This window comes from Opisthocomus hoazin, chromosome 8 (assembly GCF_030867145.1).
Source record: "Opisthocomus hoazin isolate bOpiHoa1 chromosome 8, bOpiHoa1.hap1, whole genome shotgun sequence".
NCBI classification, from domain to species: Eukaryota; Metazoa; Chordata; class Aves; order Opisthocomiformes; family Opisthocomidae; genus Opisthocomus; species Opisthocomus hoazin.
The window spans coordinates 3,786,050-3,811,483 of NC_134421.1; the positions used below are offsets into that span (position 1 = coordinate 3,786,050).

The 25,434-nt window shown below is 38.9% G+C and overlaps 1 protein-coding gene across 1 annotated transcript in view; it reads right to left on the reverse strand.

The window, feature by feature from the left end:
- Positions 1-25,434, reverse strand: part of IPO8 (importin 8) — a 52,511-nt gene that overhangs the window by 23,130 nt on the left and 3,947 nt on the right. The window contains exons 2-16 of the mRNA XM_075427901.1: positions 20,581-20,662; positions 18,300-18,456; positions 15,883-16,041; positions 14,770-14,926; positions 13,626-13,715; positions 12,699-12,793; positions 12,030-12,114; positions 9,384-9,518; positions 8,444-8,543; positions 6,704-6,780; positions 5,288-5,404; positions 3,014-3,103; positions 2,156-2,321; positions 1,410-1,570; positions 840-965 (exon numbers count right to left, since the gene is read on the reverse strand). Coding sequence (XP_075284016.1) covers positions 840-965; positions 1,410-1,570; positions 2,156-2,321; positions 3,014-3,103; positions 5,288-5,404; positions 6,704-6,780; positions 8,444-8,543; positions 9,384-9,518; positions 12,030-12,114; positions 12,699-12,793; positions 13,626-13,715; positions 14,770-14,926; positions 15,883-16,041; positions 18,300-18,456; positions 20,581-20,662 — 1,797 coding nt within the window. The remainder of the gene's footprint in view (positions 1-839; positions 966-1,409; positions 1,571-2,155; positions 2,322-3,013; positions 3,104-5,287; positions 5,405-6,703; positions 6,781-8,443; positions 8,544-9,383; positions 9,519-12,029; positions 12,115-12,698; positions 12,794-13,625; positions 13,716-14,769; positions 14,927-15,882; positions 16,042-18,299; positions 18,457-20,580; positions 20,663-25,434) is intronic.

A 25,434-nucleotide genomic window follows, 5' to 3' on the forward strand; every position in this document is an offset into this window, starting at 1 on the left:
AGTTTCTATGAGAAACACCCCCACCCCACAGGTTTTCCAAGGCTAAAACCCGAAGATCCGCTTCAGACTGTCACTCCTGATGCTCAGCTTAGCCTCCAGTTTTCATTTTACCTTTCAAAAGATGCAAGGTGTTCTTATAAAGGAATGAAAGATGTTTTGAAATCCAAAGCAATGCAATGGTCTACCAAGAAATAATTAGTATTTTAATCAATGTATTTTCAGAATTATAAGCTTTATTGCTTCACCTGCAATGCAACTTTCACGCTGCAACTCAAGGAAGCGAAACAATCTAGGACAAAGCACTTTTCTGCCAACTGAGCTTAAGTTACCAACTGACCTCGCCTCTCTGGTCAGCCACTGAACTCCTTTCTACCCCAGCCAGCCCAGGTGGTATAAGCAGAAAGAATGTCTTTCTCCTGTGAATATGTGAAATGTAGACTTGCCTTGCACCACAACTGGGATACCAATTCCTAGGAAATTGCTGGGTAAACACCAAAATATGAGTCACCATTGTAAAAAATTAGCCTTATGCAAAATACTTCTCCCTAAATTCTAACAGTCCATACTACAACTATCCAATGAAGTGTTTACCAGAAGAAGGGCTAAGGATTTTACCCTCAGGATATAAATTCACCTGGAAGTTGAGAGCTAAACAATTAAGAAATCACGAAAGTAAACTGGGCTTTAAATTCAAATTTGCCAGAGATCACTCGGTACTAACTCACCATCCTGCACATTCATCTGAACTCAAGCGATACAACCTAACAGAAGTGCTTGTTGCCATGAATGCAAGGCATGAGGGGACAGCAGTAGAAAAGACACATTAAAGAAAATCTCACCTCCTTGTGATCTTCCACAACTGTCAGGATAGTGTCAATTGTGTGCAAGATGCCCATGGCCATAACTGTTTTGTCCTCTACTTCCTCATATTCCTCACTCTGAAGTACTTTACCAAATATTTCAGCCTATGAAAAAACCAACCAACTTGACATTCCAGAGCAAACTCACATTTCTAATTTGTCATGCAAAACCAAGACAGCTAATGCAACAGCAGAAATGCCTTACATGTAAGAGCTGTCAGCGTTGAAAAATATGCTCCTTACTTTTGAAAGGGGAATATAGAAAATTAAAAACTCCTCTTTTTTTGAGAAGTCTGGCTATGTTAAGTCATTTGAAATGTTAAATAGTTAGAGCTCGGCTCATTAAAACCAGTGACAAAATCCAGTGTATTTGAAAAACCTATAGGTTTTAAAGATGCTTAATAAAGAAAAAAATATATTGTGAATACTATAGGTGGAGCTTTGCAAAGATTAGTTTAAACAGTGTGCACTTCAAATGATGTTTACTAAATGTTCACCAAGCTAGGCATCTGCTTCTGACTGGACTGTTATTTCGCTGTGGTCTCTTACCAGGTGTTGAGTCATGTCAATGGCGATGGTAGCTACTTCCTGACTGTACTCACAGATCATCTTCTGGATTACATTAGTAAGATCATCATTTTCCGTCTCTCTGACAATGTGCAAGAGCTCTTGCATAACTGGCCTTACATAAGGCTTCACATACTCCTTGGCTAAAAAAACCAATGGACATTAGGTGAGATCAACTATCCATAAACACAAACATACAGTACCTCAAAACCACCAGGTAACTGACTACTCTTGAACAAAGTAATATTTTAACGTGTAATTCGCTAAAAACAAAACCAAAAAACCTACCCAAGGCACTTCCACAGCCCATAACTAGTCGACTAACAAAGCAAACTGTACGTTTACCACATTCAGTACTGAAATGGCACCTACAACAACAATGCACTGTCTGGGGGGAATACATGCCCTTCCACATAGGCAGCATGTGTTCTTAAACATACGCACTATTTCACTTCATTTAAGAAAAACAAAGACGGGTGCTATTTACTTTATTAAAAGAAATACATAGATTATAACTTCTTTTGTGCAGATTGCTGCTGCAAAAACTTGAAATCAGAATTCTGGGAGGTATACCATAAGTAACAAGCAAGTGAAGCTGTCTAAATATGATGAAATGTTCTGAAATCTATGTCTTTAAATGGTAGAAATGTTTATCTGCACCAACCTACTCATCTCTACAAACAAACAAAAAACCCTGTGTATACAACTGATGAATCACTGCAGCATACCTTGCTCTTGGTTGCTTATTAACGTCTGAAGAGCTATGGCTGCTTCCACTTTGACAGGCATCTCCTTATCGTCGATCAAGCTCTTCTTGGCCAACTCCACCGCATTCCTCAAGTTTAGCTCATTGTGAAATTTCAAAGCACTGAATGAATGCAGTACCCAACAGGACTGCACGACAAAAAGAAAATCAGGTTAGGGACTACTGCAATTTTTAGCATTTTTATAACTGATTCAAAACCAATGCTAACTATCTCTCTGTTAGCACGTATTGCTTTTTTTTTTTTTTTCCTAAATTATGGTGTGTTCATACAGTGACGTGTAACAGTTTTTGCCCTCAAGCAGTTTTTTATTTTCTTTTCCCAAATTCCAATGAATTCAGCATGCACATAACTGGCATTCATAGTTTTGCTCCTTCTGGGGGGGAAAAAATCAGAATAGAAATTAAAGAAAATTAACTGTTTGTTTATGACTGACACGGGCACTTGGGGATTTTCTTCAAGCTACACTCCAACTGACATTATCTGCTCTGTGGAAATCCTACCTACTCTTCACAGCCATCCAACCGCTCTAGTTATTGAGATCTGTTAATGAAAAATGGTCACAAAAGAGCCACAACCACCGCTCAAATTGTCCAGTCTGATCGAAGAGGTAAACAATAATACGGCACAGACTTTCCACCAATTCCTCTAACTGACAAATCACTTCTTAAATCGAAATGCTGAAAAAATACTGCACAGGGTAGTTATTTTAAATATTACTAAGTATTTGCTTTATTTCTTTCACTGACATTCAGAATGAAGTCAAACTGCAAAGGAAAGAATCACGGTAAATACTGAAATTGCTATAACTGGTGGACTCACTCGAGCTCTGAGGTACCCCAGGTTAGACATGAACAAAGGAAATACGTGATTCTGTAACATCAGCTCCATTTGATCCTTGAAGACACTCTTCTGTTGGTGTAAATGAAAATTAATTTTGGAGACCATTCATTGTACATACTTCATTCCAGCCAGTAATCCATTTCAACCATCAACCATGGGAAATACAACAATTTGTCTAGGTAATAAAGGTATTCTCTCACAAAGAGGTCTGGATCTCGCACCTTGAACTGAACAAACCTCACGAGCACAGCAAGTTCAAGGTCAGATCAGTGAAAGAACTGTACATACAACATTCAACTCTACGTTACTCGTTACAACACCGTAAACCGGAATTTTCATTTTCTTTAAGAAAATCGATTCCAGCTGATTTTTCTTTAAAATGTATTAGGATCCATAACCTAGTACTTCCATTCTTCCTACAAAAGAGTACATACATAGCTGAAGATAAATATAAGTTTAGTACAAAACAGATCTTAGTTTTAGATGGCTGTTACTATAAGGATCAAAATTTATTATTTCACACACTACAACAATAACTCACATCTTGTCTCACGTTTATTAGTGGACTACGGTAATTCCTTTGTGATAGAAATCTCCTTGGCTGGAGAAGGATATTTGATGGAAATCATCCCTTGCTATTCCAACCTTGGCAAATCCCAAGATATTCACAGGAAGCCAGGACCAGCAGCATGGAGTCCCAGGACCTTCCCAGCACCTATAGCCCCAGCATACTAGAAAAGATATATGCTGGGGACTGTGTTACTATTTAAAGGAACGATTCAGTGGCTGAGACAGGAAGAAGGTGAAAGGGGACATTCCATACAAAATGTATCTTAGGTGACAACACTTCTACATCACTAACACACACATCACTTCTTCCCCACGCTAATTTCCCGACCTTCAGAGAGGCAGATGAAGAACTGAGCAGAGAAAAACCACAGAGAAGTGAAAAGAATTTTCCCTTGTGCACACAGGCCAGAGGTTTGCATGCAGTAAACTGGAGTCGCTCTGGAGAGCCAGGCAGCATCATCGTGTCTACAAGCTCTTTACAATCTATCTCTCAGTCAGCTCACCAGCCAGAAAGCACTTACAAGTTGAGGTTTTTATGCAGAAACAGTTCATGGAATTTTTCAATTGAAAATTTCAAACCAGAGGAGTATACTGGAATGAATCTTTTTTTTTCCCCATCAGGACAGAGATAAATGAGTTTAGAAACATCCTGTCAATCTGAAAGGCTCCTCACAACATGAACAATGTCTTCCTCTGTCAATGCCATACTCCAGCACGAGGAAGGGCGCTTACAATCCAACGTAATCTACAAAAACTCTGCAAAAGTTACTGATGTCTCAGAATTTCAGATCAGATCATGGATTGGTACATAGGTTAAAAACTAGATGGTAAATGTTGGTAAGATGTTGCCTGTAACAGGAAGACACCTCCTGCACAGAGAGACAACTCACATGAAATAAAATAAAATACTTTTAAAAAGAAACCTCCAGGACGAGGCCACCACTCATGCTAAAAGTGATAAGTTCTTGGCAGTTGCTTTTGACATGGACAGAGGGCATACTTTGGACTCCACTGTCTACAAAGTCATAAAGGAAACTGTAATCAATATTACGTTAGAGAGCAACAGTGTGGATTACATGTGTATTCAAATTCCAGAAAAACACTCAAATTCTGAAGTTACTCTCTATTACAAATGGACGAAGGATAGAAACTCTGTGCTCTTTCCAGCTATTTTCCAAATTCCCAACTGGCTGATGAAATCAGACTTAAAACCACACACTGTAGAGTAAGAAAACTGGAAAGCTAGACAAAACATTCCTGCGACATGTTAAGTAAACATGTTTTTGGAACCAGAAGCAGCCCGCAATAGTGCAGGCTGTTTGCGAAAGAACCATAGGCAATGTTTTTGATGGAATGCATGTTTGCTTGTTTAACACCCTTCCATTTTACTAGTAAAGTGGGAGAGGACCAAGGGACCGTTCTGTAGCAAACAAACAGAGCGTTGGAGAAACTTCAGAAGAAAAAGCTGCATACAAAATGGGAATATAAAAAACATGAAATAATGTTAATATTTTTAAAGAAACAAATGTTCAGATTCTTATTGCACAGTGCAGTCTCCCTACAGACTTCACCAATATGGCTCAGGGCTAGCCATACTTTAAAAGCTCGGACTTTTTTGTTGGAAATGGCAGTTGATAATAAGAATTACAAACATTAACCTTTTTCTCTTGTTCACCCTCTTACCTTCAGTAAAATATCTGCTAGGGATCCTATGACATGCAAAGCCCCATCTTTTTTTCTTGGATCAATGTTTGGCTCTGTCAGAATCTGGTAGCAATACGCCATCATTTTTGGTAATACCTACGGAAGACAGAAAACACACAACCTCCTTTTTTCAAATTACTTTAATAGCATTGTTTACATTAAAACATTCATACGATTCTCGTAAGCAGAAATTTTATCTTGGCCAAAGTAACTCCAAGGCACTACATGTAGCATCTTTCCATGGTTAAAATTTAAAAGGTTCTCTTTTCAGCCTTTCACTCAAACTTGTTAAATTAACCTCCTTGAAATTTCACATTAGTAACAATAAATAAAGAATTCTGTTGCTTTGAGGCAAATCAAAAAAAGGTGACGAACAGACAAGAGGCTCAAACAGTACCTCACTGATTTTCTCCCATAACTTCTCTTCTGGTTTGTCCCACACATATCTAAATACATACATGTGTGCACAGGTATGTATGAACATACACCTATTTAAGCACAGCTTGGACCAAAAGCTAATAAACTTACTTTCATCTGTTGGTTTTGGCAACAACTTGTGAAGCTGACTAGATTTAGAAAGGTTTCTTGGCAAAAGCAATTGTTTAATCTCATTTCCACTTCTATGCTGTGCTTTTCAGGTATTATGACACTTTGAGGGTTGCAGCACAAATTAGGCAAATGAGGAGGTCAGTGGGCAAGGACTGTTTTGACAACAAAGAAACTGAAAGGTCATAGGCTATTCCACCTGACATAAAGACTATGCTCTTTGAAAATTCATCTAAAAATGCAGCTCCATGTTTACTGGATGTTAAAGTACCACCCAGAAAAAAGTTCGCAGCTTCAGCAAACTAACACATGCTTTCCACAAGTAGGCCAAGTACGTTCTTTTGCACAGATCACTGTAAATATAGAAAGATCTACAGAAAAGTTATGGCTTCACTTAAACGGAAGCTGTATGAAATTGGTTTCATCCTGGCTAATTTTTTTGCTGCCAACAGGATTTTAAATAGCATAAGTGAAATTTAATACGGATCAGGTTCACTTTTCTCCCACTACAATTTGGGAAGCTCAGAACGGCTGTGACAGAGGCTGCTTGAAAACTTGGGAAAATACCAGTACGTCTATTCCAACTCACTCGATATCCAGCAGGTTAATTTTACAGCTGCAAAAAAAAAATCCATTTATATACTTACTTACCTGCATTTACTTACTTACTTACATTTATTTACTTACTTACTTACATGCACAAAACCGATAGCGCTCAGCCAGGAAAGAGTTTGACTAAGTATTAGCAAGTAGATTTTTCAAGACCAGCTTCCTGTAGCATCTTCAAATTTAAGGAAAACTAACATTATTAAGGAAACTTCAAGTCATTAAAAACCACTGGTCCCATACCTCTTTTCTCTTCTTCGCAGCAGTGTAAAGGAGATTCTGTGCTGCTGTTGTAGTGGATGCATAATCCTCAAATACATCTAACAAATAAAAAAAAAAAAAAAGAGAAATATCTCCTTTTCTGAATATGACACAATAATAAAATTTTTATAAACCATCTTGTTAGTGGGATATCACAAAATTAAGACAAATGTGTAACTTCAAAACTATTGGTATGGTTGTCTTCACGGTTAAAACGGCAGACCTAAGCTTATGTCGCCTATGAAAACATTTACTTCTTGCCTTCCAAATCTACTGACCACTCATCATTCCCTATATTAAGAATGCATTATTTCTTCAGTAATTCTTTTCAGATCATGTATTTAAGGGAAGAAAAATCATGGCTTTTTTAAATTAAAACCACTGTAGGAAGAACAACAATACATTCCATTACCATCTGTATACCACGTGTACACAATCTTGGTTTGTTTTTATTAAAACCTCATGGGAAACTTTTTGTACGTAAAAACTACTTGGATCTGGGCTAGTTTTACATATGCTGAAAGTTCAAGCTTTTAGCTTCATTCATTACAAGTAAACTTCCTTTAACGATATTGAAAATATAATTTATATCTTGAAAAAGAAAAATTCTGTGCTGCCAAACATGTTCTAATCCAACATCCCTACACAAATTGTATTAAATAAAAAGATCCAAAAGAAGTAATCTTAAAATGTGGTTAAAGTTAACACACTAACTTTTCCTGAGAACTTGAAGATAAAACATGATTAGGAAATACTACCAAGCCACTGGAATTCTTATTCCAAACCTGAAGGTGTCTCACTAAACTGTAATTTAATGTACTTCTATGCTTGGGTTTTTTTCCTACCTTCCACAATACAACTTAAGTCTGTATTTAACTGTCTCAGCTACATACAAAAATAGGATTCACTACTTACAGAGAAAGAACTGAATTCATACACCAAAAATCAGCAACATATTTGTACCCCAATGATCAACACTATAACATAATCAATATTCTGCATAACAACTCTCCAAGTTTTTTAAATTATACTACGAACGTTTAAATTCTGTTTTCAAACATGCTAATCACAAATCAGCTAACTAAAAATTCCCAAATGCGACATATCTCTGTGGTGCCTGGATTACTGGAGTTTTCCAGCTAAATTTGCTAAGTACCCTTCCCTTTTTAAATGACATAACTCTTTTAATAAAAGTAATTATTCATAATATGGTCCTATGTGATATTTCCATAATTGTGCACTGCGTTTTTTGAAAGAATTCATGTATCTAATTAGCTTACAATTTCATAATAATAATTGGCAAAAAACGCTGAAGACATTAACAAGTTTCAATAGGGAAAGCGCAAGTCAGGCCTCTTCTGGTCAAATCGAGAGCTGCAAGAACTTGCAGACAGCTGGCACATCTGCAATTCAGAATTCTGAAACTGGCATCAAAAAGCAAGCAAGCCAGTCTATTTGGGCTGCACTGAGCACATGTGAAATAGAAAAAAAACCTTAAGAGAATCATTTAGTTTAAAACTACCAGCCAAACGGCCACAACTCACTTATCTGCCGCCTTCTTTTAACTACAGATTGGTCTGATTTAAGAAACAAATTTTCTTCTTCCTATTGTTTCAGGACACTGGTGAAGGCAAAGACATTACAGTGGCCATGCGGTTAGCTGGGACTATAGTGTATGGTTATGATGAAAATAGAAAATAAATGCTGAACACAAACATTTACCGAATTTCATGCGGATATATTCATAGGGATCCTCTTGCCAGAGCTCTTCATCCTCATCTTTGTAGCACATTAGAGAGAAAACCACTTCTTCTGTTATACTCTAATATGAGAGAAGTCAAATACACGTAAGTACACACAAAATCAAATTCTAGTATACCTTCCCTCCACTATGCACTAATTTACTAAACCTACTTTTCTGAAGAGTAAAATTCTTTTAACCAGTGCTCTTTTATTTCGAACAATAGAAAAAAATGTACAACAGACGTACTTTCCTTTTGCAAAAGTCCCAGACAGCAGTAATTATATGATCTAATTTTATAATCATACAGTAGCACGCACAAAGTATACTTCAGGACACAGAACATCGCATTCTCCAGAAAGATTTCACCAATGCAACATTTAACCTGAGAATGGATTTCAGAGTCCTCACTCTTAATACTCATGGGATTAAGTAACTGCAACAGGGCAGCTTATGGCAAGAAAAAATAAAAGCGTGAAAATCACTTTTCACGTGTTCTTAGTTTACTTATAAAACGTGTCCTTAAAACAGAGTTCAGCTCCTCTTAGTTCGTGTTCTCTTTGCCCACTATCTTTACACTACAATCAACTATGAATTTCCAAATCTATAGAGAATTTTGTACACTAGCAACTAATAAAAGCCATAACACCATGACTTTCTGGCAGACTTCCAAAATAAAAATAAAGAACTTACAGAACTGGACCTTTAATTGAGTTAATCATATCTGCAATAAAAGGGAGTCATAACACTGAAAAAAACCCAACTACATTCGTGTAGAAATGCTGGGTTTTGCCCAGATTGATTGCTGCGTGAAAGATTCATGAAACCTCCTTTAAAATCACAAAACTGGTGGGGGTTTGGGTTTTTTTTTTAATCACCCTGATGACATGCAGTGTTTATGACTGTGTTTTATGCACTGACCTGCATATGCGGCTTCATTTGCTTCCATGTTACAGAGTGAATAACCCCTTGGTTCAGATAATTTAACGTTTGCTGAAGAACACGTGGCGCAACATAGTCTTTTTGTCTGTATTGGTCTAAGATTCTTAAGAGAACCTAAAGAAACAACAAATTAATATTTTTAAATGAAGACTGAAAGTTCTCTCTCGTGCATAGACTTGCAGTGCACCTCTTCAGTGAATGCACGTGGACAGATTAATTAGTTTTACTGCAAAGGTTCTAGGGTTAGTAATCACTGTAATGCCTTTTATCCAAAAATCAGAAATCATTTAAATACTAAGGATCTAATCCTGCAAACATATGTGTACCTTTACTACTAGCCCCACCATGTGATCACTTGTGACTGTAAATCAAAGATATACTTCAATATTCACAGGCTCATAGTTTACACAGGCCTCAGCAAAATTTGAAGTAGAGAAGGTAAAGGCACAGTGAGATTTTCAAACTAGTTGGCTTCTAAATCCGTTAGTGGTGTCTGTGTTCATTTTTTAAGGACAGGCCCCTAAAGAGCACTCTTGAAGAACAGTGATAAGAATAGAAATACTAAACTAGAAAATAAAAATAGGTTAGCACCTAAATCTGTGAATCAGAGAAGATGCAAACCCCTTAACTTCAATTAGCTGTTGTAATCACCGGACGGTATCACCTAGGATGCTATCACAAACTCAATATCACACAATGCTTCCTTAATATACAGGCTTGATCTACTGAGAAAAACCTACAGTGCCAAGCCACTAATTGCACTAATTGCAGATGAACTATTGTCAATAAGTGTAAAGAATTGGCATGTATATGAATAACAAAAAAAATCAAGGGCAATGCTTAACAAAACATTGAGTAATACATTCAGAAGGACAATTCTGCTTCACAATACTATAATAAATCTGATTTTGAACATAACTCCTTCCTTAGGAGTACTAAGTCTGATCTTAAGTCTTCTATATGATATGCTCCTTGGGCAAAAATTGTCTATATCATGTAGACTCCAGCACAATGTCAGCACTTAACAACTGGTAAGTAAGTAATGAAGTAATATAATATTCACAATAGAATTCTTATTAACTCTGCAAGGAAACATGACAAATCAGCATTTAAGAGACAGAAATGGAAGAAATGTGCAGCTTGTCCAGTCCATTTATTTTGAAAGCTAAACCGCTCCCTCTACTACACAGTCTAATCTCTTAGCAGACAAACTTTAAGTATTTCACATGACAACTGCCCACAGGAGTCTATGTTTCTACTCAGAAGTCAAACATTGCAAGGAGTTCAGAATAGATATCAGACCGCTCCCCTTTTCATGCTCACAGCCTCACCAGAACCATTCCTCTCTTTAGCCCTTAACACTTACATATCTACACAGAATTAACACGCTGATGGATAAATTACTCTGTTGTTAAACTGGATGAAGAAAAGTAATTTTGTTTGGCAGAAAATCCTGGTATTTTTATATCTATTTTAAATTTTACTTGAAGTGGCAACAACAGCCTGGCACCCTGCATCAAACACAAGTGGAAATTTAAACTCTAAGCAGCCTGCAGATGTTGTGTCAGGGATATTTCACCTGGCAGCACGCTGAGGAGCCACATATTCTGGAAATATACATTATCCAAACACCCGTCACTTGAAAAACAGCATTCCCAGGTGTTTTCAAGGTTCACAGGCCAAAGGGAATGAAGAGCCCAGAATCATGAGCAGGAGAGCGCACTGCGTTCTCCTGGCTTCTTAGGAGCCCGTTTGGAACACGTATGCCAAAGGCCTGGACACTTGGCATAGAGCTTTAGCTCAGCCAGAAGCCTGGGAACTACCACTCCTAGTCATATGGCAGGCTAAATGAGAAACAGGAGGAGCCGTGCCAAAGAACATCGGAGTGTGGAAGCCAGCACCCTCAGGGCATCCAGGCACCCAGTTGCTATAGCCATTCCACCAGACCAGGGAGATGCTGGAAGGCTGGCAGCCTGCTTTCCCAGGGACCCACCGTGGAGCTTGCAGAAGAACACAGCAAGCTCTGCCAGGAATCGCCTCTCTTCTGTGCAACTTTATCAAAAGTGAATTGTCCCCACAACACTGCGTTAATCACAATCATTACCATTCCCCAACAAAAATAATTTCCTTGCAAATGATGAATTTATGCTGTATTTCATAAGGTATGTTTTTCAGGTATAAAATAACTTTTATTAGTTTTCTCCAGACACCCTCTAATCTGTTTGTATCTTTCTGAAATAAAACAGTGTCACTGGATTACTGTGCCTAAGCTGTTTGCAGCAAAAGCACCTACTAAAGACTGGCCTGAAAATACACCTTTCTACGATGTGAGGCCTCTGCATCATTAATTTTTTCTCTCAGCTATATCTAGCATATTCATACATGATAACACCGTTTTATCAGCACTTGCCTCTTCTGAGAATTTTCCTGCAGGGTTTTTTTGAATTGCTGAAAATTTGTGTTATTGTACCTTAGTTGCATATGGCACCGAGTTCTAAAGAACTTCTCGATGACTATACAGAAAATCTGCCTGACTCTGCTCAGTTTTGTTTCATGAACTTCAATATAAGCACATTGTTGAATAGCCCAAATTATCTAATTCAGAAACAATTTACCTGTACCTACCTGTTGTATGCCCACAGCATACGTTTTTAAAAAAAACTCTGAGAATTCAAAATATTCTTTAGTTACGTTTCCAGGACTTCCATACCTTTGAAAAGAAGAGGACACAGATATTCACACTGCGAGAAGCCTACTACGCCAGGAAAACAGACTATTTAAAAAAAAACCAACAACAGACTGAGTAGCCTCCCATCCACAAGGAATCTTTTCCACAGATTCCTCCTAAGTCTTTATTTCCAAAATAACACCCTGCTTCCCTTTTCTTTTCTTAGATTCCCACAAGGTACAATACTACAGTCAAGTAAATATAGCTGCCTTTTTGTCACGAGCTCTGTAACTTCAATGTTTTTGGATTCCTTTCCAAATCTTCCCCTGAGTTTGTATTTGAGAATATAAGCACTTGTAGCTGGATGTAGTAGGAAAAAAAAAACCACACCAAAAAAACCCCAGCTTTTCCTGGCTAGTTCCCTGCCAGCTTGGTGAGTCAAACCATTTCACTAAGAGCTCAGACCAGTGGCTGAGGCAGCACAAGGCAGAGGACAGGAGCAGGAATACCTCTTTGGTGACCACGAGCTGTTGAATCAACTAAACTGTCTTGCCTAACGGCACCACAAGTAATGTTACAGATTTGTAACCCCAGTTTAATTTTTAATCAACTTCCTAGTTCGTTACCGTTCAAAAAGACGAGCTACAATATGCAATGCCCACTTCTTGCATTTCCACCACACCAGCTCTGGTCTATCATCTTCATCAATTTGCAAAGTCTCCTATAAATAAATAAATTAATTTTAAGTTAGTTGCGTGTATTGTTAAGAGAAATGATGTTTGAAACATTCCTCGCTGAGTAAACTAATACAAATGCACAGCACTGACTTAAGCTTTGGTTCTGTTAACCTGATGTTATATATATATATATTTTACATATAACACATTCAGGAACTTTCAAATATCTTAATTATCCAATATACCTGTATATGTGCAATATCTGCACAATGTCTGTACTTTAATTTTCAAAATTATGCATGTTTAAAAAAACTGAAACTCTCACATATGCTTGAATGCCACACAGTAGCGTGCACTTTGGCTTAAAAATGAAGCGCGACACTAACTCCTCCCAATCTATACACCCCCAACATGTACTAACACAAAAGCTATTGAAACTATGTTAAGGCTATGAAATAAATTTCTAAAAACTTAGAAACTGCCAGTTAATGTTGTAAGCACACAAACGAGAATTTAATTACTGTTTTATTTTGTTCTTCAAGAAATGTTGAAGATATGAAAGGAAAAGAGGAACAGAGACAAATCATGGGTTTTTGACGACCTTCTGCTTCTTGTTTGAGATAAACTGGCTCAAATATTTGGAAACATCCAAAATATCCGAGATTAGAGTTTACAAAGTATCACTACCTCAGACAATGAAACTCTGACAGCTTACACGATCTTCCTGTGCTTCTGTCAGAAATGTCACTTACTCCAAGGACAGGAATCTTCACTAAATGACATCTTAAAAAACGGACACTTAGAAAATCTTCACACTGACTGTTCCTCAAATGCGGACACACAAATATCAGAGGTCTTTAGCAAACCAAAACTTACCGGAGGTACGTTTCTATCAATGACAGTACGGAAGATCTCCATCCACTGAGTCATAGTCTGGTTATTCACCAACTGGAGGGGCAAGGCATACTGAAATAAGAAAAAAAAATACAGCAATGAAATACTAATTGTCTCTGAAAAAAGACAAATGTTTCTACAGTAGCTACATTCCCACGAAGATGAGTTTTTAAGTAAAATTAAAACTAAGTCAGATATCAATACTGTTCTAATTGCATCCTTCTTGGTACAATTTAGAGGGGAATTTCTGAGTAGATACTATCTGAGGAAAGCTCCTTGGACTACAAACTTGCTAATTCTTTTTGGTTTTTCCTCTTCTTCGCATCAGCCTAGTTGAATTCTAGGGGTCAGAGCAGCAGCTATATTACAGGGCTTGGGGAAACCAATAGCATTTTAGCAAGTGAAATGTACTCCTAATTACTACCTAGTTACTGTCTAGTAAATCTTACTTCTCTACAAAATCCAAAGCAAAGTGATAATACTCAGGCAAGCTATTGGAAAGCAAAATAGAATCTAGGGATCTTTTTAATCCTCCCCCCATCTCACAACAAACTATTTTAGCTTTTTAAACGCCAGTAAGAATTTTCAAGCCGCCCTTATGCAGGATCTTGGTTTGTTTCTCATTCACAAAAAGTACTTCCTCACCAAACTCATCCCTGTGTAAGCCAAACTCATCTCTGTTAAATGCAGGTGCTTCAATAAATAATTTCTGCCAAATCTTCACAAGATAATGAGAAATGCCACCTATTGAAGTACACCGTTTGACAATTCTACTGCAATACTGCTACTACTGCAGTATTGGCACTTTCAGCGGCTAAGCAGCACAGCCCAGATACTCATATAGCTTGTATCAGGTTACGTGGGACTTCATAAAAATAGGAACATTTCTCCAGTAAGCTTACAGACAGAATGTGCAGAAGCATCTACGGTCATGAAACATTTAATCTGGGGGATCACGTGACCAGAAAAATCTACAAAGATCCTATTTTTATAAAAGCTATTTATTGTACATGACTTTTCCCATCCAAACTGGTATTCTTGTTCAATCACACCCATGAGTGTACAGAAGGAGGTCGTTGTTTCCAGCAAAGTAAAAGTTTTGGTTTTCTTCTACACAGATGCCAACCTGAACAAGAGCATAGAAGATTTTTAAGATTTGTTTCTGAAGCAGTACAGAGTAATGGGAGTTATCAGGCAGAAGCTGGATCATCTGCTGCTGAATCCGAGGCAAAAATATTTGCATTGCTGCTATGAGAGGATCTCGCTCCTCTGCTTTTTTGTATCTGCAAAGGAAACAAAAATGTTGGTCCAGGATCTGCACACTGGAGAATCTAATGCCTATTCCCAACAGCAATTTAATTTCTGTACCCTAAAAAAAAAATAAATTAATATACAGCTCCCACTCACTAACTCTCCCCTTCTCTAGCCCCCATCTCAACAATTTGTGCAAATTCTCTAACCTATAAATAAAGGAAATTAAAACCAACAAATGTTACCTTCTATAAATGCAGCTATTGGGAGGAAGAACTAATGTTCTCTACTACGGAACTGTCAGCTCACAGGAGCAGGGACTTGAATTTCTCTGACTTTTGTACCAATGCCAAACCCAGGCTGGGTGCTGAACAAATAGCCATTGAAAGGGAAAGACAATTCCTTTGTTTTGACAAGATTGTCTCTTTCTCCATTTACACTTCTTTTGTGTGGTTTACACATCTGTTTCTAGAAACAGATAATTTATTTTTAAAATGAGTGACAGAGCTCACTACACTTCTCCCAACTTATGCTTTGTGGATTTAGACTATCAGGAGGATGGTGCAGGTAACAGTATGCAACAGGAGTATATAACAGCAACAGTGCTGTATTCGTAACATAAAAGTAGAAAATAATTCGCACTCACATATCCAGCATTTGGGGAATCTTCAAACAGAAGAAGTTATAAACGTTTAAGAAATATTTCACTGATGGGTTAAATCAGATCAAAAGTACAAAGCCCCCAGAAAAAAAGGTCAGTGAATTCATACAGATTATTGCTGGCATCTCTGCTTGCAAATCACTGACGATACAAAGATGATGAATAGTTTTCATTTATTTGCAGGAAAGAAAGCATATGACAACTATTAATTCCCATTTTCTATCTGAATTCCTTGTAGAACTGCCAGTGCCCTTAAGCATGTCATTCTCAGTAATCAGCTGAGACTAAAAGCACTGATTCCTCATCTCCTGATGGACATCAACTTACTCGTAAGTCTTCACCAGCTGATACAGGCACAGGAGGCTCCCAAGCCAACTCCCACTGTTCTGAGACTGCAAGTAGTAGCCTATCTTGTCTACCACGGCTGTCCAATGGCCTGGAAAGTCGTGTTTAATGATAGCACGGAGGCACATTGTCAGCTGGGCTCTATGGCAGGAGGGAAAAGGAAATACATTATAAGTAAATAAGATCATGACATAGTGTTTAATATTAAAGGACAGATCCCAAATCTTGGTTTATTGGCTACAATATACATATCACATCATCAGTATCACACATATTTTGACATCACTGAAAGAATTCTGTGAAGTGCAGAGGAAAGGCAATAAAAAAAAAAATCCTGGGGGATTTAACTTTCAGGAAGAAACTAATTTTGGAACATTTTAGCTACTTTCTCCCTTCCTCCACCCTCTCCACACCCATCAGGCAATATCTGAAAACAACTAATTGCTCAATGAAAACAGCTAACTTGTACTTTGAAAATAAATGTTTATACTTCTACATGCTTATGAGGCTGAAAGCAACCACACAAACTTCTACATTTTTATTAAACAATATTGGCTTGTGTTACAATCCACACTAGAGGTTCTTCATGAAATTACAATTTTCCTGGGATCTTCTAGAACAGCACTTCTCAACCCCCAAAGCACACAGCAGAGCCAGTTAGGTAAAAACATCCACCATTCTTCTCTTTCCACACACTTTTACACGCCACTCAACGGTGAGGCAAAACAGGTTTGTTAATTGACTGAAGTGTGATTAAAAAAGCGGAGAGGCACTGAACTAGAAGCTGTAAATAAATACTCTTGGCTGCACTAAGGAATAATAATAAAAACAAAAGTCTGCACAAAATATTGGTTCTTCTATATTTAGTTTTCCTTGGGTATCCTCTTGCAGTCCATTACATAAGGAGCCACCATTACAAAGCAGTTCAGCAAGGGGCCCTCCACCTACCGATCCTTTTAGCTTTGTACACACTTACCTCCCCCCTCAAGCCTTTGGAGATTGTGCTTGTGGCTGATTTGGTTCCTCCTGCCCCCTTCTTCTCATAAGCAAACAGTGAAAAATATCAGTATTGCAGCATCAGGCTAGTTCCAGTAAAGTTTCACTGGCTTTGCTCACCTCTCACAAATGTACAAGTCTAGTCAGTATTTAGAAACCCTCTACTGTATTCCAGGTGATTGTCCCAAGGTTTCCAACAATCCTGTTGGATGTAGATTGTCACTGAAACATTAGGACATTTTGCATATCACGTTATGAAAAGATGTCTGAACTAGTTTGCAAAAAAATCCTCGGACTTCCATTGTTTTGTGTTCTCCCGTATAAACTTTGCCTTGGTATTTATGACATGATGGCATGGGAAACTACATGCCCAATAAACACATTTACTAAAGCTATTTATTGAAAAATAAACACATTATCACAGAAATTACACAAGCTTCCTCACCTTCTAGCACCACCTTGGCAAGGAGCAACTATTTCTTTCCGTGGGGATACTAATCCTCTGTGTCAGAGCGTGTCAGAAAAGCTGAACTGGAAACGACGTTTTAGTTCATTTTCTTGTCTTGGTGCAGGGCCATGTCTACCCTAAGCATTCCTGGCAGGTGTTTGTCTAATCTGTTCATAAAGATCTCCAGTGACAGCAATGCTATAACAGTCTAACGCATTTGGGTGTTTGAGTATTTTTTAAAGTGTTTTCTCTAATCCTAATTTCAATCTATAATCAATTAGTCTTCTTCCAGCTATGACCACAAAACAAGTCATCTTTGGGCACCTAGCTGGTTGAACAAAGGAGAAGAGGAAGATTTTCTTCTCTTTTTCAAAGATGAACATCTACATGTTACAGCCTAACCCCATCCTATCAGCCTCACTTTAATTAGTGGTGAACAATCATGGGTTGTAGTATGCCTGTGAATCTTTACTCTTCCAGCAAAAAGAGAACAGCATTTCTGCATTCTTTTAACATCTTAAAACCAAGAACGCTAAGACACATTTAAATACTAGGATTACATATAAAAATTGTAAAAGTAATTGAGAAAATGGCTACTAGAAAAACCAAAACAGATCTTGGGCAGTATTTCTTTGAATGGTTAATTCTGTATTGCGGACAGCCCTCCACACTATCTGCCCTGAGTCGGCCAAACAGGCAGGCTGTCACTACAGCAAGTCTTACAAGACACTTTAAACAACACCGTAAGAGGATAAATCACATCACAGGGCCCTTAGCCAGGTTAATACATTTCTGAAAAACAAGTACACATAAATATGGTAAAACTGATTATTATTCTTATATTTTCAAAACAAGTACTTGCTTCATCTCCCAAGAAACTGAGATTCTCACATTAACTACATCCAGACTGGCAGGTCTGAAAACTTCAGAAATGTCTCTACACGATACAAAGTACCTCACTAAGTCAGGAGAACGAATTATTCCTTCTACAATGTTATCACGAATCTGCTGACGATCATTTTCATGAATGTTGAATGGAAACACTGCTTCTCCGGGAGGTGGTTCACGGTCCGGCCAGTACTGTGTCACCATGTTCTTCAGGTAAATGGCAGCTACGCATAAACATTGGGGAAATAATAATTTAATTCTAAAACATCTCCACATTCCTCTGTGCTCAACATGTAGTACAGCTGAAAGCAGAACAAAGAGCTGAAAAGACGACCGAAAACCACTGCATGAGTTCCTAACAATCATAGGCAGTAAGCACAGCGGAGTCAGAAAAACTTTTTATTTATCATTCCACACAGGATCACATTCCAGTGCCCGGTCCTAAATGGAACAGGACAGTATTTCAGTCAGCTTCTATCACGGTACATTCTTTACGACAACTCTTCCATATGGACCGAATAGTCCATCGTTCTAAACGAGGAAACAAAAATCTACTTATCTTCATTTTTACTCATCCCTAAAACAACTGCTGACTCTCAACGTGAAGTTTTGGAAGGCTCATGTAAGCAAATCACTGCGCCTGCAGAGGGGACACTCGGCTTGGGGAAATGCCCAGTATGAAACTGGCACGTGGCTACCTTCTATTCAGAGAGCAATGTTTGTTGTGAATTCCCTAAGCTTTATCTCACTATTAGGATTTCCCATAATCCCTTAGAATTGTTCCCTTCTGTCTCACATCAAAAACCATGAAAAATAAAGTTAATCCTCAACTGAAAATAAAGCAGCATTTATGCCTCAGTACTAGAATGCCTGCAGGCTTTCTTTACAAAACATAGAAAATATGGTGTACGACATTAAAGGAACATTCTTAATAAACTCTTATCCCTGTAATATTTTGGTTGATTACTAGCTAGGGCTTTAAAGTATAAATAAGATATCCTTGGGTAAAATCATTTTTCCTGGTGATGACAAATTACAAAGTATGAAAACATGTAGTTTGTAAAATATTTTATAGGAGCAGGAGGAAAAACACTTTCTTGTCTATGACGTGCCAGAATATTCAGACAAGAAACAGGTCCAGAAAGACCAGCCCAAGACTTTAATCTACTCTGTCCATAGATCTTGTTGCTATACAAATTCTTGGCTTTTAAAAAAACTCCCAGGGAAATCCATCGACTTACAAATGTAATTTAAAGGTGCTTTTCTATTTTATACCCCTACTCTGCAAAAAAATAGAAATAAAAAAAATTTTAAAACTTACATTCTACATATTAGGTTGGTTTTTTTCCTAAATGATCCTGCGGTGAGAGATCAATATATAAAAATGACCTTATGGGGTCTAGATTAAGCACCAAACTTTACTACAGAATGGTTTAACAATGCCATTCAAAGTTGGATTATCTTTGAAAAAAATAAACGCCAGCATGGCAAACAGCATGTGTCAGCACACCCCAACGCGCTCAGGGGATTAACAGGATCTGCACAAAAAAACCAGCAGTGCTTCTATGGGAAATGCTGTTCCATAGGATAAAAACAGGGCTGTGAATGAAACGACTGAGTTCATCATTTGCTTGAAAAAGCAAAATATTTTCTGTATCTGTCAAAAATATTGTATGGGAGTAGTTAAAACAGATTATGAGAATTTAGAATCCGATCTCACACAAATGTATACCCTAAAATGAACTGCATCACCATACCTGAACTCACACACTCAGCTGAGGAGTCTTTCTAGACATGCTCAGACTATAAATTTATAACTTAGCAGTGATGTGACCTTCCTTCACATCTACTTTTCTGAGTGGACACCATTGATACTGACTAAGCATCTGTGGCTGCCCTTGACTTAGGGAACTATGTCTTCATTTTTCAGAAACTTTCATTTTTCCAGGAAAGAGATTCAAATAGAGAAACACGTCTTCAAATGAGACCCACTTTTTTTTTTTAGATTCCCACTTCTCTTGGCATCACTACTTCTTCCCCGCCAGGAGAAGGAATATCAAATGCTCCCTGGGTACTCAGTTTTTGAGAAATCATTCTCTTTTCCTATCAGTATCACGGCAATCCACTAGGGATCACTACGAACACTGGGAAGCCAAAGCAGGACTCTACCCTATACCCATGGTTTTATCTGACCCTTGTGTAGGAAAGAAATGGCAGAGACAGATCCTTTTCATTGCCACATTCAGAACAAATGAGAGCTTGCTTACACTGCAACAGCACAACACTGTTGAAGTAACAGACAGATTGACTTTCTACTGAAAGAAAATGAAACTAGGAATTGATCTCACCTGCTTGACGCACTGGAAATTCAACTTGATCTGATACTATGATTTGCAGTAGACTTGGAGCAAAATTGATGATCTTGTAGGACTGAAATGCACATAAAACACAGTTAGCAAATCGCCACGTTTAAAGAAGACTGTATTACCAAAAGCTGAATAAGAAACACAAAGGGTTTTGCAGTGTTCTTTAACTCTCCTCACGAAGTAGGAAAGGTTTTAGCACTTGGATTTACCCACATCTGCAGCAATCCAAATAATTACTTGTAAAAGCTGAGCACATAACGGCATATGGGTGGAATAAGTAACGTGACAAGGCTCTCTATTAGAGATTAGTGATAATGAATATTTAAATAATTCTGAGTATGCATAATTAGAAGCACTACAGATCTGTCTTTGATTAACTTAGCCTCATAAGTCAAATGAATATTGATACGATTCATCAATACGCACCATTTATTTGCAAAACAGACTGTGGTATATTCAGTAAAACTGAATTTTGAAGAGATTAAGAAAACCATTTAAAATTTTTTCAAGTGTAAACAGCATCTGCATTAGCCATATGTTATATAGCTACCTTTTACCAAACTAGATGTATAGTGCATCTTAACAGAAAAATAAAAATTGGGGAAACACGGTGGAACCACCATTTGTCACTAAAATCAAGCGTAGACAGATAACATTTCAAAACCAACAGCCTTCCTGGGAACTTTTCAAACACTACATCAGCCATGCAGCTGAAGAATTTCAAAGAGAAAACAATGCTCACTGAACTTCTGAGCAAAGCACGCCAGATTTAAAAGATGTGAAAATCTGATAGCGTTATACAGCTGTCATTCAACAGGGGTCCTCCAACGTGAAGAACTGTTGACTCAGCATGGTGCAGTTACTGCTAAGCCTCGGCAACGTCAGTAGTTACTAGTAGAGCAGATCTTTCATCACTTACATCCCTGTGCTTCATGCTCAAAGAGATGTTTCTTGGGGCTAGATGGCAGCAGCTTGCTTCAGCTTTTCAAGTATTTCCCTCCAACCAGATTACGCCTGGCAGTTCAGCGGTTGTTTCCAGTGCTGCGCTTTAAGTACACACTACATCCCCCTGTAAACTTTGCCTGATTTGAAAGCTGTGAAGTAAGAGGTACTTTCTGCTCCTCGTATACCCAGTTCCTCGATCTAATATTTCCATAACGAGGTAAAGTTACTTTGTTTTCACGACGCCTAAGCCTAACAGCTGCATCACAACACTATCATTCAATGACTTTACCAAATCACTTAACTTTCTGGCCCCCAATTTACTCATTACAACGATAGTGTAATTCTAACCTACACTGTGCTCAGAGGCTCATTTGATGTTCATAGAGTAAACCGAGATCTCAGATAAAAGCAGTAATGGCAAATCAAAAGCATACTCTCCTGCAGTTCCTTTCTCTATAAACTTTAATTACCCATCAGAAATGCTTCAAATAAAGTAAAAGCTGTAACAGACAGCACAGGAACTCCATTTGCCTACAGACATGCTGAAATACCAGCTTTCAGTGTCAACTGGTTGAAGCGTACTGGATTCCAAAGATCACCTTTTAATCAAGTATCCTGGAGTCCAAAGCTTGCCCTGCAGTAGCTACCAGACAGAATCTGTGCAACGCTGGTGGGTTCTGACGGGGGCTGCGGCAGGCTGCGGCATCCTCCAGCACTCCACACCCAGCTCCCGAGGAGATAAGGAAAGCACGAGGAATCCCAGCAGCACAGGAAACCAAAAAGGTGCATGAACTTTAATTGTTCTTTTTCTTTTCAACAGTGCCAACATGCTGTTCGCAGACCCAACCTACACACAGCTTTTACTACTGTAAACACCTTGATTAAGAATGCAACCTTTCGGGGGGGTTGTTTTGTTGTTTTCCTGCAGTAATCCTTCCGGTATCACATAAAGGGTGGACACAGCGATAACACTATAAATTATTTCCCTTTCTCTGTGCAACCAGCTTTTACTGAATCGACATTAAAGTCACCGCTGCTCCAGGAAGCTTTACTGGTACCACTTGTGCTGCCACGCAACCGCTGTCCCTGAAGTTCTGCCAGGACTTACACAAATCCGGTGATGCTGCCTGCAGAGCAAACCCTCTCAGCCAGCGCCTGGAGCGACACGAGACGTGTGACGCAGAGGTACGCGCAGTGTCTCCGAGGGGGCCCCATCCCTACCAGCACACTGCTCTGACGGTTTCTTTCTGCTTCACCAACTGACACCCCTGAAGAGATCACAGGATTAAGCTCCCACTAAATCCTTCTACTCCGTACTGCTGTCATTACCGTAATGCACATTTTTACGTTGCTTCATTTTCTACTCATTATCAGAAACACGAACGCTGTAGAGATCAACAGAGATTGTGTGGCCTTTTTAGAAACAGGACACCCAATTCTCTTGTATCTGTGAAGCTCAAATACCATCCCGCTCACTTGGGCGGCAACAAACCCGGTCAGGAAAACTACATGCCGCCTGCAATTTTCAGAACAGAGGACTTTTTAAAAAGCTGCGTGCAGCAACATTTTTCCTATACCAGCACATTCTTTTAGGTTTAGCTGCCGTGCTAATTGTGATCTTGGGACGTATCCTTTCCCTTGCCTTGCTCGGGAAACCATACAACAGGCACCTGGACACCTGAAAGTAACGCTGGACGTACCACGCGAGCAGGTGCAGAGCAATGGGTGCACTGTGTAAACGGGAAGAGACAAGGAAGAGACCTCGGGGCTAGATGAGTTCGGCAGGACAGTTATTTGCATCGTTATGGCTGCACCCGAACTTTTACAGCAGGCGAGGGGGAACACCGTCAGCCCGACGGCAGGAACAGAAAGCGGTCGCTGATTTTGAAGAGCCATGCCCAGGAGCCGCAGGGAGGCACCAGATGGCTGAAAAAGACCTTCAGCGCAGCTCCTGTGACCCAGCACGCTGCTCCGTGCAGTTTGTGAATAATTATATTGCCTTGAATTCACGCTGTTGTTATCTGGTAAAACTTCCTACGAAGGTGCTGCTCGACGGGGGCATATGTTTATTTTGAAAGGAGAAAGTAAATGTTTTTAAACAATAAACTTTCCCCCAGTACTTCTAAAGAACAATTATTTTAAAGCTGTGTAAAACACATACTGACTGCTCTTGTATGAATCACAGATCAGGGCATTTATGCTAAAAAACAAATAAATCTCATTTAACTTCCCCTGGAATTAAGAGGATGGGATACAGCAATGTGCAAGGCTAGCAGCTAAACTGGGAGAGGCATACAGCACGGGTAAGATATAACTGGGTAAATTTACAGCGATGGAGAAGATCTGTATACGTCCCCACGCATCTTGTTCCACCTGTGTCCACCGTCTCAGGATCTCTGCACTGCAGCTGTGCAGCTTTCTGCACTCTGTCCTTCCACTTTTGGCCTAACAAGTATTCTCCCCTGCCTCAGCATCACAGCTCCAGTCTTCAAAAGATCAGAGAAGACACCATTTTTTGCCTATTTCCTCTTCTATTTGATAAGGTATAGAACAGATGACACACAAGAAAGCCTAGATGGGCCACTGAAAAGAGCAAGATGAACACCATCTCATGTGAAGGACTAGAATGCAAGGAGACATAAGCAGTAAAAATACATAAAAACTTCCCCAAATTGATCCTACTGAAGCAAATACTTCTCACATCCAGCATTCAGATTTGGCTCCCAGGTTACCATGCGTTATATACTAGTAAGCTCACTTTGGTAAGCGTTATCCTTGTGCCCTGCTCGCTGTCGCACTGGAAGCCCGCAGCAAGCAACTGCTCCATAATCACATTTGTCAGGAACCTTCCCACCGCACTGACAGCAGCCACGGTGGCTGAGTGCAGAAGGCACTGGAAGGTGCTTCTTCCCCCGCAGAACGACCACGGGACAATCTAGGACAACGCATACGGAAAACTGCAGGCTTCCCTCGGGTTCTGCAAGCAAAGCCAAGACCATCCTTCTCCACCAGCAGTAAACATCTCTTTCTTTGTAACTCTGAATCCAAGTATGGCACACAAAAATTGCTGAAAAATCGAGATAGTCCATTTTTGTTTGCAAAGACAAACACACAGAAGAAATCTGTACCTTGCATACAGATGCAATTAACTGTTTACAAAGATTATTTTAAGGCTTACGTACATCTGATCTGAATTCTCAACTGTCTGGTTTACTAAGTTTTATTTACTGTTTGCTGTGCACTGAGAATGCATTATTTAGAAATTCCATCAGTATTTGTCGCACTCAGTAATATTTTTGTAGTTGTCAATAGTATTTTCTCTCCTGTTCTTTACACTGTCATTTACAGACAGTTGTTAAAACAAACTAGAACTTGAAAGACACTTTCTTCTTTCCCTGTCCACACACAAAGGGATTGTTTGGGGAGGGGAAAACACACAGTGTTTTCATACATGGTGAAAATAAGCATGTGTAAAAACCTACCTGAGCTTGTTTCCTCTGTGGGTTCTGCTGCTAAATTCACCCAGCCTCAGACAAACTCCACTTTCCACAGAACTTCTAATCACACAAGTCAACTTCCTCATCAAATTGGTCTTCAGTACAAACACCTGAGATTCCTTCCTCTAGGTAACAGGTGTTGCTCATCGTCACTTTAAGAGTGGCCTTAAGATCCCTGCCTACTATGGCAGCCAGCTCAACAAAGGTGTGAAAGATACAGAGAAAAGCCCAACTTTATTCTGGACTTTGCTGCTTTTGGGCAATCTTCTCGCACTTCTTTCTCTTCTTACAGCGCTGCTACTCAGTTCCCATCAAAGCCAAGTTCTGCAACTGCTTCTCAATATTTAAATAAATGGCTGTATTTCAGCAACTGTGTTCTTATCTTGCCCCTTTG